The 14,697-nt window shown below is 49.0% G+C and overlaps 1 protein-coding gene across 3 annotated transcripts in view; it reads right to left on the reverse strand.

Moving 5' to 3' along the window:
* Positions 1-14,697, reverse strand: part of LOC144141173 (putative diacylglycerol O-acyltransferase Mb3761c) — a 396,293-nt gene that overhangs the window by 34,590 nt on the left and 347,006 nt on the right. For all 3 annotated transcript variants that reach the window (XM_077672730.1, XM_077672728.1, XM_077672729.1), the window contains 3 exons: positions 6,845-7,080; positions 3,283-3,523; positions 2,028-2,144 (listed from right to left, as the gene is read on the reverse strand). In XM_077672730.1, coding sequence (XP_077528856.1) covers positions 2,028-2,144; positions 3,283-3,523; positions 6,845-7,080 — 594 coding nt within the window. The remainder of the gene's footprint in view (positions 1-2,027; positions 2,145-3,282; positions 3,524-6,844; positions 7,081-14,697) is intronic.

Consider the following 14,697-nt stretch of genomic DNA (forward strand, 5'->3'; position numbering starts at 1 on the left):
CAGCCGCCGCGGCCAGGAATCGAACCCGCCACCCGTCCCCGCGACTTCGTGCTCAGCAGCACAACGCCTTAGCCACCGAGCCACCACTCCGGCGGGTCGATCAGATAACTTAAAAACTAGCTTAAAAGATGTTTCTCTCTTTCTGAGACTTGGCGCCCTTCCATCGCTGACATTACGTCATTACAGCGGTGTCGTGGCTATTGGTCATCTTTCTTTCAGTTGCCGCGGCGGCCGCTTTTCTGATGGAGGCGAAAAGCAAAAACGCCCGTGTGTACGAGATTTCGGCGCACGTTAAAGATCCCCAGGCGGTCAAAATTAATCCGGAGCCCACCACTACGGCGCGCCTCATCGCCTGCGTTGCGTCGGCGCGTTAAACTCCCACAATCAATCAATCAATCAATTCTTTCAGTTGCAGCAATGGACGCATTCGATAGCCACTTTAATTAAAAAAGAGAGCCGAACAAGCAAACCAGAAACGGCAGGCATCTCTGCTGCGACGAGCAAATCCCGCAGTGCCGCTCCGTGCTGGGGAGAACTACAGCTTTGCTGTGCTTCCAGATACAGGGAAAGAGTGAAAGCGTTAATAGGAAGTGTCGCAGAGGTCCTTCAACAGAGAGCTATTTGCGAAGGAAGTCAGCTAAGACGCAAAGCGCGGTGTGCATGCTAAGGTAACGCCCCTGCACCTGCAGTCATTCTGGAAAGAGCCACCAATTGTGCCCATCTTGCCGCGCGAAGCGGCGGGCGATACGAAAGTGGGATTTCAGCGCGCGAATTTCGAAGCATTGCGACGAGTAAACTTCCCGCCGCGACGCATTATTTTCCACTGTTGCGGAGGCTTGGATACGCTCGATGTAGAGTTATTGTATAAGCGCCGCAGAGCCGCGCGTCTGATTTCCACGAGTTCCACTATGCCGGTTCCACCATTACCGGACAGCCCGTTTGCAGTGCTGCGCGCCGAACTCATTTTTCCGGCTGTGTGCAGGTCATCGGCTACGGCTGCCTCGGATATGGTGGCTAGAAGGAGGCACCGTACCTCGGGTTGCGGCCGACGCAGCCGGCAGCACACGCATGCGCTGACGTCGCGCCACCGCTGCTATTGGTGCGGCGGCTCCTACGTGCGTGATGGGTGGCTTTCCCGCACGACTTTGCAACTCAAGATGGCGGAAGGACGCGCAACCTTGCTTCCACGGGGAGCTATATGCAGGAACTCTAGCTCCGTGCAAACGGCTGCGCGTCGCAGAGCCGCTGCGCTTCTGTTGCGGCCATGCAAACAAGCACGTGGGAGACCGGTGTTATTTCCCGAGAATTCACGGTTCTAGCTCAAGGCGTAAGGAAGGCAAGGAATGAGTGTACCACGCTAATTGGTCGGTGAGCCAGACCACACGTCGGGAGTCTTGCTTGGGCAAGTAACTCAACTCACTGAGTTATAGCACTTGATGACGGCAAAAAAAAAAATATAGCCCTTTCACTACTGTAAACATGGTAGACCAGAAAGCGGTATTGGTACAGATGGGAGTTCCGCAATATTTACAGCTTCACTGCAGACTGAGTGGTCGGAAAAAGTAGATGACACTCGGCGCACTGTTAGAGCCATCTTAGCCGCTAATTCTCGTGCAATTGTTTTCGGTATAGTTTCAATAAAAGAATAGTTACACCCTTTTTCCGCCACCACTTTCCCTCCGTACACAGCCATGAAGTCACAGCACGCGGTTTCTCTGTACCATTCAGAACTTAACTTAGAATAATATAAGTATGACACGTACATTTTGACAATTAGATGAAACTCAACGTAACAACCAGTCGCAATAACGGCCAATTTCTTTAGGAATTTTTTCGAGATACCGGCATTAAATTGACAGCTACAAGGCATTTTTGACTAGCTCTGGCGACGAAAAACCTTATTATGCGCAGCTCTACCGACGGGCGCAGGTTTGGTCGGAGCTCAGCCGTGTACAGCGAAGCTGTACACGGCTGAGCTCCGACCAATTTGCGATGCAACAGTGAAGGTATATGCGACCGCAACTCACCTCGTGCAAAGGCGGCCTGGCGATCTCCTGATTCCTCCGCTCAGCCGTGTAACTGGACCGACGTCTGTGCTCGCCCGGTATCCTTCGCCTGGATAGAAGGTCTGACAAGTGGTCCAGCTGCGGGACAGAAACCAGAGGTCAGAAACCAACCAAGAGGTTCTTAGCCGTGAAATCACACTACACCCACTTTATAACTAAACTCTCAGGTCAGGCAACTGCTTCGTTGTAAGCGATATTTCGTTAAAAGCAGGTATGATCTGCTGTCTATACACTACAGTGGGAACGTCAAACCCTTAGAACACAGGGAGGTTTAGAGAAGACGGAATTTTGTTACAACAAGGATTTTTCATTGATAAACATTTTGGCATCGTTCAGACTCTGATAAAGTAAATGTACGCAGTAAACGGAACGATGTTCACGATGAGCGAACGTACAACAAACAGATGGTAGCTTGCAACACTTTTGGAACACAATTTCTCGACAGAGCCACCGCAACCAATGAGATTAAGTCCACAAATAAGAAAAGGCAGTTGATGGACGTCGTTGTGTAACTTACTGACGACCGCAATAGAGCGGGACACAAGACAGGAGCAGACTTACACGGTGGAAGGACCGCGCCTGTCCTTCTATCCAGTTCTGAGCTCGCGTCTGCAGGACGCGTGGTTTAAAAACTGAGCGATCTACAGACGGCTACAGTACATAAGGACCGGTGCAGATTTGCTAAGCACAAGGACTGCGCTATTCCTTGTGCCCGGCTCTCTCTATGGCCGTTTGTAGCCCGTCGAGTTCATACCTTTTGTTGGTTGGGGAAAGACAGCGCATACCCAGCTTTCTCGCTCAAAATTACAACCTCTCGGGAACCTAGCAAAACCGCTGTAGGACAATGATATTTGGCATAAAGCTAGAAGCCAACGTGAAGATTAAAACGCTAAAAGAACATTTCAGGTTTCTGAATATTTATTTGTGTAATTCGCTGTCAAATCTAACTCCCCATGCATTTCTATCGGATAGTTCCCATGGCTCAGGAACCCAGTCGCGCAACGTGCGCGACGTGAAACTGTGCACAAAGCAAGTATTCACCCCAAATATTAGCTGTGCAAAAGAACGTTTCATTTCGCTAAAAAAGTGCAGGGTAATCACTGTTGAAAGGACTGCCATGAGTGGGAAAGTTGCACATGTGCATTGTGAGAAACATGATGACAACCGGCAAGGCCGGTAAAGACGTGTTCCCTACGCGGGGTCGTCTCATCGTCACCTGGTTCGCGAATTCCCTGAGGATCTCGTCGGGATCGGGCACGATGTCCATCTGCGAGGAGACGGCCACGTTGAAGGCTCCCGCGTAAGACGTGATGGTGACGGCCAGCGGCACCTCGGGCGTCCAGCCCGCCCAGGCGACCGCGTGTTTGACGCGGCTCAGGCCCAGGACCACGGGCTCTTCGGGGCCCGGCACGTTGCACAGCACCGCCGACGGCTTCCGGTGCCACATGCCCATGAACCTGGCGGGCCGAGAGGAGAGAACCGGAACGTTCCGCAAGCGGCTCTTGCCACAAAATCGTTATTTTCGTCCGAAATGTTGCCACGGGATTCAGATGTGCTGGTTCCAGACGGAACCAGCACCCAAGCGAAAATGGCACGCCCAGAACGTCTGCATTGATTGATTGATTGTAGGGTTTAACGCGCCGACGCAACGCAGGTGATGAGGCGCGCCGTAGTGGAGGGCTCCGGATTAATTTTGACCACCTGAGGATCTTTAACGTGCGCCGAAATCTCGTACACAAAGGCGTTTTTGCTTTTCGCCACCACCAGAGAAGCTGCCGCCGCGGCCGGGAATTTAACTCGCGTCCTCGTGCTCAGCAGCACAACGCCTTAGCCACTGAGCCAGCGCGGCGGGCCAGAACCTTGAATTGTCCCTTCAGAGCCCGCAAGGTGATTTCGAAGTATCTTGCAATAGCGTGCAACTCTAGACGGGCAACATCACGTCGGCAAGGACGTCAGTGAACATACCGTGGGCCTTTTGTGTCACCAGTTGTGACTTGAATGCTCAGCAGTCCATCAGTAGTACCATGAACCTTACAGTAATAATTGAAAACTCGGGACTAAGGTAGTAACTTCTGTGGTTTCCTTTCAGCAATAACTTTGCCCCATTTACTCTGAGAACGTTGTCCATGGGAGGATATGTAAAAGCAGAACCGGTTGCGAAACAGGTTAAAAGTGCTCGGGTGTTTTTTCTTGTACCTAATCGTCCTTAGCCCAACATCTTCAATCAGAGTGGATGCAAGGCTGCACGAGAAGCAGGCTGTCGAAGATTAAACAAACGGCTGCGGCTCAGCTCAGCTAGCATCGGATATGCAAAGCGAGAGCTTGGGTTGGCCTGGTTAAGCGTTGGTTTCACTTGGTTAACCTTTGGTTTAAATGCAAATATTATACTTAGCTATACACTCATCGTTAAGTCAGGTACGACGGCTGCGCCTAGGTCGGTCGTTAGACATGACTGTAATTAGGCTTGAGTAGAGAGAGAGATAAAGACAGAGAAAACTTTTATTTGAGTCACGGTTACTGAGGGTTGGTGGTAGCTCAGCGAAGGCCAGCCGCGACTTCGGTAGCTCTGAATACCAGGACCTCCTGCATCTACTGGCTAAAGCAACGCAACACCTCTCTCCATAGCTGAGCTGCTGGAGAGTTGAGGGGGGAGGGGGTCGACACGCTCCAATGAAGCATATCCACAGGCAATATCCGTGGGGTGGTAAAACGCCGCCTTCGACCACGGCTCAAAGCCTCCCGCTTTCGATAACGGTCAGAGAAAACGTCCCGGCCTCGCTCTCATCCATGCTCAAGCTCACATTGACTAAACGAGCGCGGTGCTCCCCTTAGCCAGGCGCGGCGAGTCACGTGGTCAGGTGGCGACCCAGGTGCGGGAAGCGCATTCGCCAATCAGGCGGCGGCCGGTCACGTGATGCGTTACCAAGGGTACTGCACAGCTCCGGCCAAATGAAGGTCCAATTGCTGGCGATGCGAAACTGGGCTCCACTAGGTGTAAAAAAGCTTTGCTTTAAAAGAGAGACACCTGTTCGCGCTCATTCCCCGGTAGCGCGTTGGGCGCAGACATGCTTGCTTGAGGTTTTTACAGCTATTATCTGGACTCAATGCAGATAAGGCAGGCACATGGGAGTTGGAAGTGACAGTTCTTGGCAGCGGGCTGCGCTGGTGCACTATACCCGGTAACAATACTCGCTTAAGCATAAGTTTTATTTCTGCACAAGATACGTCATCCCCCCCCCCCTTAAACAGCAAGAACTCTTGCACATGGCTACTCAGATTAAAATCACGTCATTGGCCACATTCTATTGCGAGTTTTGGGCACTACACAGTACAAGATAAACTTACAGTCCCTCCATTCATTGATTAAACGTACTCTATTCATTGATTAAACAGAAATTTATTAAACAAGGATGTTAAACGTCCACCGAAATCTTGTCACGCGGGCGTTGTCGTTTTCCGCTTCCATCGAAAACCTGCCTCTGCGGCCGGGAATCGAACCTTCGTCTTTGTGCAAAGCAGCACAACGCCTTAGCCACTGAGCCACCGAAGCGGGCAATGTGCACCTCCGGAATTCACTCGTGATCTTCCGGTGACATCCGCAGTTGATTTGCAGAAATTAAAGGCCCGCATCCTGCGCAACGTCCGGTCAGTGGATGCCCCTCAGGGGGGAAAGGCTTAAATGTTCTTGACGTGTTTGGAACATCATGTAAACGAGCATTTTGTTTATGCCGCCTTAGGAAGAGAAGCAGTGACGTCCACAGCTAACTGTAATTCGCCACAATCAGCGCGTCATCCAGTAAATAGGTACTATTAAAGCAACAACGTTATTTATTGTTCTTTACGCACAAGCAATACTTCGACTGCTGCGGGTTAACTTGTGAATAAAAATGATGCAGGCATTCTGATTATGCCGCGCCAAGTAGCTTTACCACCTCATTCTTCTTAACAGGAGGCTATAAATGATATTAAAAAAAGCACTGCGGTGCACTTTCTGCTATAGCGAACTGCAAAGATTGAAATAAGTGGAGTCCGGCTCTCTACTCTGGTGCGATGTCCCCCCACCGAATAGTTTCCTTGTTCTAGTTTCGTGACTTTCACCGCAGTTAGACTGGAGGGAAAATGTGTTTCGCCGAGGCAGCGGTTCGGAAAAGAGATGCGGGATTCACCAGCAAGCTCTCACAGCATTAAAGGTTAGCCTGCAGAGCGAGACAAGCAGCAACACTTTTATACACCGCCGCATACAAAAGCTGACTCAATGGCGCGAGCGGAGACCTGGGGAAGTTGAGCCCCACTGCGCGTGCTGAAATCCCCTATCTCCTCCGTGCACTCCTCCGTGCACTCCCGTTGTCGCTGCACCCGATTCCGGCTGCAGGCGAGCGCTCGGTTCTCAAAGCTGCCGTCGAACTTTCCGTTTGGCGGTGATCACCTCAGTCCTGTGAACGCCAGAAAAACACGCACGATTGGCCAAGCGCACCTGCGGAGAGCGACGAGTTTCAACATGCGTTGTTTCCCTCTCCAAAACCGGTCCTGTTGCTTTCGTGCGCGTTCCTGACTTCTGCGGTACCGGTTTTCGGAGAGGGAAAACGCCTGCGAAAACGCGTCGCGCTCCGCACGTGCGTTTGGCCGTTGGGGAGCGCGGCATCTGCTGGTGCCTAGTGCCAATGGACGATCCTTTAACTACCTTAGTAACGCAGCCACATTAAAACCCTACAACGACCTTGAAGGTCCGGACAGATATAGGAAACGGTGCTTCGATCCCCTTCCCCTCCGCGACGTACCAGTGTGCGAGCCGACATGGCAGCAGAGTGAAGAGGATGTGCGCGGCGCCGTACAGGATGACAGGGTCCGGCGAGTTCTTCAGCTCGTCCATGGCTTGCCGCACCTCCCAGAGGCGCGGAATGGCGCCCTCGGTGTTGGTCGGCAGCCGCACGATGGCGCTGCTCAACTGCGTGCCCAGCTCGGGAACGGGCTCGCCCGTGGCCGGCTCGTACCGCAGGTCCACGGCCAGGCACACCTGGGGAGGCATCGATAAGTATTGGATTCATCCTGGATTTAATTCGGTGGCATTGCCATCATTATCACAACCTTTTAACAACAGCTGTTTGAGGTTTCAGTAACGCTGTGAAGGGTTACCAGAAAATATTACCACTGAGCGCGCGTCAACGTGCGCCTCCGGAGGAGCGCAGGATCTCTCGCGCGTCCTCCTCACCAGTTCACGTCCTTTCGCGCGTCAAGTGGGAAGCACTGACGCCGAGTTGGAGCCACAGACGCCGAGTCCGCAAAGCTGGTCGCCGTGGGTTCTAGCGCGAGTTAACGCGGTCCAGTTTGGGAGAGATGTGAAAGGTTGCAGACATTTTAAAACGATCCACGCCTGCGGTCGTAGAGCTCCGAACCAAGTTCGGAAATCCATGAGAGGTGGAACAGCCGGCTCTGCGACGAAGGGAGAAATGGGGCGGCAGCTCTGCTGTTTCTCCAGCCTTGCAACCACTAGTGCAGGCTGCGCCATTTTTTTTGTTGATATTCAAGGAAGGATGAATGCCTGTTGCAGTGTCGTCCGAACCTTTTCATACAATAAGTTCTTTCTAACGGCCTTGCTTTGGTTATCCGCCGAGATTTCTACCTGCCGGTATTTCTCTTACGCGACGATGTCCATTACGGTAAACTTGTTTTTGCTCTTTCACATCATGAGTTCTGCCCGACTCCTGTCTTTCTGCTGTTAGTTTAGGCTACATTGTCTTCTATGGCAGTTCGTTCTTTCGTGATTAATGTATGAGGCTAGCTTCTTCAGGCCCATGCACACTATTAACCTTTTGAACCTCACTTAAGTTTTGTTTTACTGTGTTTTGAATCACGCCATATTTCTTTACAGTCACACAAGTGAGATATAACTTAACAACGTGAGGGTTCGAGCTAGTTGGTACTCCACAGTGCAAATTTACAGCGCAACAAATTTAGACAAAAGACGAATGACACAAGGACAAGCGCTTGTGCTTGTGTCATTCGTCGTTTGTCTAAATTGGTTGCGCTTTAAAATTGCACAAGTGAGATGTCTCCACTACTAAAGGTTGTTTTCTGAATTGGCCATCTTATAAGAGTTCTCCACAGGATTATGGTGTTTTGGCTTAGCCTTAAGAGTTTTCCCAAGATAATAATGACCACGCGGCTTATATAACTATCCCACATTCTCGAACACAAGAAGAAAGTTTATAAAGATGGTATAAAAAACAGGTCTCGTTTTATCTGTACCGTTGGCCGTACGCCTGGCTTCCATTTCTTGACCCAGACGCTATACACACTTCCTCGCGAGACGACCCCGAATTTTGTAAATTTTCTCCTACATACGGGTCCTTTGTAAAACTCACTTTGCAGCTCACATATCTGAAAACACATTTACTTTCTGCGCAGACGGAAGGAGCACACACAAGACATCCTTGCGCGGCGGAAGCTCACTGCCAATTTCACCGAAGGCCGATTTCGTTGAGGAAATGATTTAAAGCTCAACAGAGATACGCCCGAGCACACAAATAAGCCAGTAGCGTGATATTTCTGCATTGTGGGTCTGCATCTTTATTTTTCTCTCCGGCTATCCCTTGTACTTCAGCAACTAGACTTCTCGTTGCTCTTTTTCCCTTTTTCGTAACCTGAAAATCTGTCTTAAGGTACTGAAAACTGAATAGATGCTGCATAAGGCGTAACAAAGGGCGGGAAAGAAATTCCGACAGGCAAAAGCGTTCTTTCGAGATATGCGCCACATCTTGAAACTTATTTGAAAGGCACAAAGTTCTTTAGAGAGTGGATCTTGGGAAAATAGTTCGCAGCGAATACGCTCTTGAGGCGGAGGATTGCATTGAATGAGCTTCTTCCTTACAAAGTTCCGCTCTCACTCAAAGAAGGAAAAAGTTAAGGCATGCAAAACGTGCTATCACAATAGAGGAGCGAATCAATACTAAAAAAACAAAAAACGAGAGCCGACTGTGGATAGCAACTATCCGCTGTGCTTTTTTTTGAAATGCCTGTTTCCAGAGAAGTCATTTTTTCACGCTCCACTCTAGAAATTGCTAATAGGCTGCGTAAACAAACTGTTCACAATCTCGCGGCCGAATTTTCTCCTGTCTACTATCCCAACTCGTATCTCGCGATAAGGTTATCCCACTGACAGAGCGCGGGACTTCAAATAGCGCCTGTCATGCTAAAACATGAAAAACGATGCATTGGATTAACAAGCTGACGAAATTGAATTGTTTTGTTTAAACTTGTACAGCCCGCATTTCGGTCTTAGTATAGAGTATCGACAAAGGTGCCGTTTTATCTCAAAGGAACTAGCTCAAAGGCTTTCATTTCTAAGTTTCTAAGGAAAGAGAGGGGGGGGGGGGGGGGGGCGGGGTAGAAGGCAGAAGATGGGATTGTTTGTGGGGATGACCACCAGCATGGAATAATTATTCACTTGCAAATTCGCATTCTTGGTCAGAATTACACGCGAACCTAAAAAAAAAAGGGAACGCACCTTACCCCCCCTCCCCCCACCCCGAACACACACAAAAAAGGAAAAAGTTCACAGTGAGGTAGACACGAACTAAACACTGATGTTAAGATTTCCAAAAGCCTGCAGGTGCTTTCAAACACCGCTACGCATGTGTCATTACTGTTTTAGGGGGTTAAGACGACATTTACTTGAAAGAGTTCTGTTCTGCAAATTACCTCCCACTGGCGCTCGCACAGGTGTATCAGCACAGAACACGTGCTCAGTGCCCTTCCGAACACTACCAAGGGGGCATAAAAGGTTATCGCCCCAGTCAAACATCGGACAGAAAGTGTTTGGTGAAGGCAACATCGAGGTGCAGGCGCTGTAGTACGTCGGTAGATCGGGTAGGACACTAGGTAGGGAAGGGGATTAGGGGTACGTTGGACTGGTTAGTATCGGTAGACCTTCGAAAGGGGAGCGCTTTTACACTACAGGGGACCAACGCAGAATAGAATAAGCGTACAGAATGAGCGAAGGGCGCCTCACTGATTCTGTACGTTTATTTCGTTCTGCGTTTTCCCCTTCGGTTTAAAAGCGCTTTCCCTTCGATGTTGTAGGGGAGACGTCTGTACTTCAACGCCACAATTCCTGCAGTTCGCTATTTTAACACGAAAGCGTTTTACGCCAGGGTACACAAATCTCACCTACGTCATATTCGTCCCGGAAATGACATCACCAGGAAAAGTTCCATTGAGGCGGCGTCAGGATTCGGCCCCACAACCGCTTTGACCGTGGCCAGAGATGGGAACTCTCTGCCAACCGGGCCATGAAATCATGCGAGCCCGCATGGCTCTACGAACATGCCTTATGCCCTTAACTCTAAGTTCACCATTAAGATGGTATTGACTTCTAGGAGAGGCGACACGAAGTAGTGCGTCATGACGTCATGGCGTCATGATCCGCGATAGCTGGCGCCATCCGTCCGCCGAACTCTGCGAACCGAGCTACGAACTCTGCCTCTCGCGTTCCACAAGCTGAGCTCGTCGAAACGCAAGAGCCTGGCCTGCACGCCACGGAGCAGGACCAATGTGTTCGCAAATTTGCAGAAGCAACCTGCCAGCAGGTCGTCGCTCGCCAAGCACACCCACAAGACTTCTGACGGCCAGCAAATCATCCTCCTTTCGCTGTAGCGGACCGCGACTTCAGTATACGGTTCGCTGACGACCCGTTCGCACGGTTTGCGAGCGCATGGGGTGTCAATCGGTTTTACGAAATGTTCTGGCACATGTAATCCAGTGTCTAATGTTCGCGCGAATAATGGTGCCATACAGACGAAATATAAATAGTGATGTGTAAGTTCGTATCGATGCACAATAAACATTCAACTGCTTCTGTGAAAGCCCATTTCACTTTCGTGTTTTCCCGATTGAAAGAAGGATAAACCTCGTTTTTTTAGGACAAGCGCTACAAGAATCCCATTCGCGTAACCGATTGTGAAAAAGGGGATGACAAATACGGCCAACTAGACTCCACATAAGAAGCAGTTATTAAGGTCTGTGTCACAACACACATTACGACGCTGTTTTTAGTTACCTGCGTTAGCCTAAAACGCTGCACCAAGGGAGACACAAAATACGTATCTGAGTGCTTTTCAAGTTAGAGGGCTGCGAGTTACCATTAAATGGTTACCCTCACCAGTCGCAAGTAATGTAGTTCAGTAATCGGAATTAAAATAAACCAAGTTCATTGTCTGTCTGTCTGTCTGTCTGTCTGTCTGTCTGTCTGTCTGTCTGTCTGTCTGTCTGTCTGTCTGTCTGTCTGTCTGTCTGTCTGTCTGTCTGTCTGTCTGTCTGTCTGTCTGTCTGTCTGTCTGTCTGTCTGTCTGTCTGTCTGTCTGTCTGTCTGTCTGTCTGTCTGTCTGTCTGTCTGTCTGTCTGTCTGTCTGTCTGTCTGTCTGTCTGTCTGTCTGTCTGTCTGTCTGTCTGTCTGTCTGTCTGTCTGTCTGTCTGTCTGTCTGTCTGTCTGTCTGTCTGTCTGTCTGTCTGTCTGTCTGTTTAGATAGGCTCCCGTATTACTTATCATTGTGTGGTACGGGTACTAGGCACACCCACTTTCAATAAGTTCCTGCACGCAAACATCTCGTTGGTTGTTTTTGTTGTTGTTGTTGTTGTTTTCGTTCTGTTAAGATGGGCAGACGTCGGCACCGAAGTCAACTCCGTGTATTCCATACCGTCGCAGCATATGAGAGGCGTTTTACGCAAATATAGCAGTGCCTAGACCCGGGCCCGAGGCTGCCAACTTTCAGCGAAAAAGGTTTCCCCTGCGCCAGCTTCCTGTTTGTTTATTGAGTAGTAAACTTTTGGCACCGAGCTCACACACAAAATTAGAACATCGTGCATAAAGAGCAGAAAACAGTTCGCACGCAAGCGTCACAAAAGGTAACCGAAGAAAGTGCTCCAGTGCAAATGAGTTTCAGTTCCTCTAAAAGATTCAACCAAAAAAGTTTTAGACGTGCAGCCCCACAATGCTGGGTACAAAGAGAACCGGAACGAACGGAACGCAGGCATAGAAATATTAAAAAAAATAACTGCTCGTAATTCCTTGAGGATCCAAAAAACTGGCTTAGAGCATAGAGGTAAAAATCTAACTACAGTACGCGAAAAGAACCTTCAGAGAGGCTCCTAGGGACTCACAATAGGATTTCGAAGAACGAACGCAATGGCCGTAGCGATACGGCATAAAATATTCCGCGCGGAAAGTTGCTCAAGGCGCAGTGACAATAACACCGGAAAAGAAATTTCGATCTACTTTTTTGCAGGCGAAGCACGTGTGGATTCTTTTGAAGTAGGAAGAGGAGCGTATCCTCCAAAGGAAAAAAGGAAGAAAAAAAATTAAAAGCAGGTCTTCCGTTTTGAACAGTAGAGATGTATTCGCCGTAGAGATGCGAAAATTGCTTTTACGGACGCAAAACGGAGCGGACCGGGTCTTACGAAAGTGCGGATAGTAAGTGGATTTGGGTGAAGCACGAGCGCGTCCCTTCAGTTACAGGTTTCAATGACACTTATGTTATCTTCGGGGGTGTAACCTGACTCTGGCGAAAAAAAGAAAGGCACAGTATTGTGACAGATGAAGTCGCAACTTGAGCGCACAAGCGCAATCATCGGACGACGTGGTGACAATATGGGCGCCGCGTGGTGACGCTTTGAGTATGTTACCTCGAAATTTCGGAACCGGTTCACATGGTACTAGTCCATTGCTTAAAGGAGCCATGAAGACAAAACACAAGTTTGTGTTATTCGAAAGATTTTGTGTTTTATAGTTCCCCCAGCGCATGTACGAATGGAAACGATGCTTTATTCAGAGAGAAATAAATTAATTTAAGCTAAAATTTTGATTTTCCCGCTAAATCGTGCGTTTTCGTGGTCTGCAATGACATCACAGGGCGTTGTTTACCGTTGGTGAACCTAGATGGCGCCGCCACACTGCGGCAAGCCGTTTTCTGCCCTTGGTTTCTTTGTGAACGTATTTGTACCTGGCTTGTTTTGTTCACGGAGACGATCGTTTCGTGAAACATGGTGCTCGCTCGACAAATACGGTCACGTAAGACATCGTCGCTTGCGTCAATCGGCCAGTGTTGTCTGAAACAACCCCAAAGCCCCGCAGTCCTGTGCGGCTAAACCAACCGTAGTGCGCGCAGTACCAACAGCAGTATGCATCGGTACTTCTATCTTTACGTGCGCTTTCATAACTTACACTGTTTGCCCCACCATTCTTACAGCTTTAAAAAGTATGTGCCCTAAATTTAAGCGCAAATATCTCGTTGGGCAAGCTTATAAGCTCTGCGTAATTTGCGTTTCCTTTTGCCGCCCTCCGCCAATCGAAGAGCTGTCTGGTATGACATCACAGGTTATGTTGCGGGAAATGAGCTAGTGGGTCGCATGGCCATTCCCTTTTTTCATAATTATGTAGCTTATCTGAGCGACGTTTACGTTAAAAGTGGTGTTAGTGTGATTCTAACAAGGCAATATTTTGAAGGAACCAAACTTGTGTTTTCTCTTCATGGCTCCTTTAAACTTATCCCCGAGCGAAAGGTGATGAGAAACCCAGCACAAAATTTATCGGCGATCTTAAAGGGGCCACGAGGACAAAATACAACGTTGTTTTATTCAAACGATTTCGTGTTCCATAGTGCTCCCAGCGCTTGTCCGGAAGCAAATGATGCTTTATTCATTGCGAAATTAATTTAAGCTAAAATTTTGATTTTCACGCCAAAACGTGTGTTTGAACGACGTTTGCAATGACATCATAAGAACCGGCCTTTCAGCTAAACTTGGTGTGGAGTGAGGACTTGTTTATTGTTAAGCAACCTAGATGGCGCCGCCACACCGCGGCAAGCCGTTTTCTGTCTGGTTTGTCTGCGACCGTGTTTGAACCTTGCTTGTTTTTGTTCATAGAGAAAATAATCCTTTCGTGAAACATTGCGCTCGCTCGAGGAATATGGTCGCGTAAGACACCGTCATTTGCGTCAATCGGCCAGTGTTGTTTGAGACAACCCCAAAGCCCCTCAGTGCTGCGCATCTTAACCAAGCATAGTGCGCGCAGTACCAACAGCAGTACGCATCGGTACTTGTATACTTACGTGTGCTTTTGTAACTTCCACTGTTTGTCTCAGTATTCCGACTGCCTAAAAAAGAATGTGCCCTAAATTTAGGCGCCAATAGCTCGTTCGGCAGGCTTATAAGCTCTGCCTGATTTGCGTTTGCTTTTTCCGGCCTCCGCCAATCGCAGAGCTGTCTGGTATGACACCATGTGTTCTGTTGCGGGAAATGAGCTGGTGGGTCGCATGACCATTCCCTTTTTTCGTAATTATATAGCTTATTTGAGCGAAGTTTACGTTAAAGGTGGTGTCATCATGATTCTAACGAGGTAATCTTTTGAATGAACCAAACTTCATTTTGTCTTCACAGCCCCTTTAAGTATTCTTACGTGCTTAGAAGGCGAAAGAAAGTCTGGTGATACTCATCAGACTTTTTTACTTCTACGCCGGCTTAATAACGCCAGGGACCCAGGCTCGATTTCGGCAATGGGAAGCGTTTCGTTCTTTCTGTGCACCGACGATCATTCACCATCATCATGAAACAAAGTTGGCTTTCCCGCAGGCCGTTTTCG

Source organism: Haemaphysalis longicornis, unplaced genomic scaffold (genome assembly GCF_048455015.1).
Source record: "Haemaphysalis longicornis isolate Haplotype H1 unplaced genomic scaffold, Haemaphysalis longicornis Haplotype H1 scaffold_6, whole genome shotgun sequence".
Lineage (NCBI taxonomy): Eukaryota > Metazoa > Arthropoda > Arachnida > Ixodida > Ixodidae > Haemaphysalis > Haemaphysalis longicornis.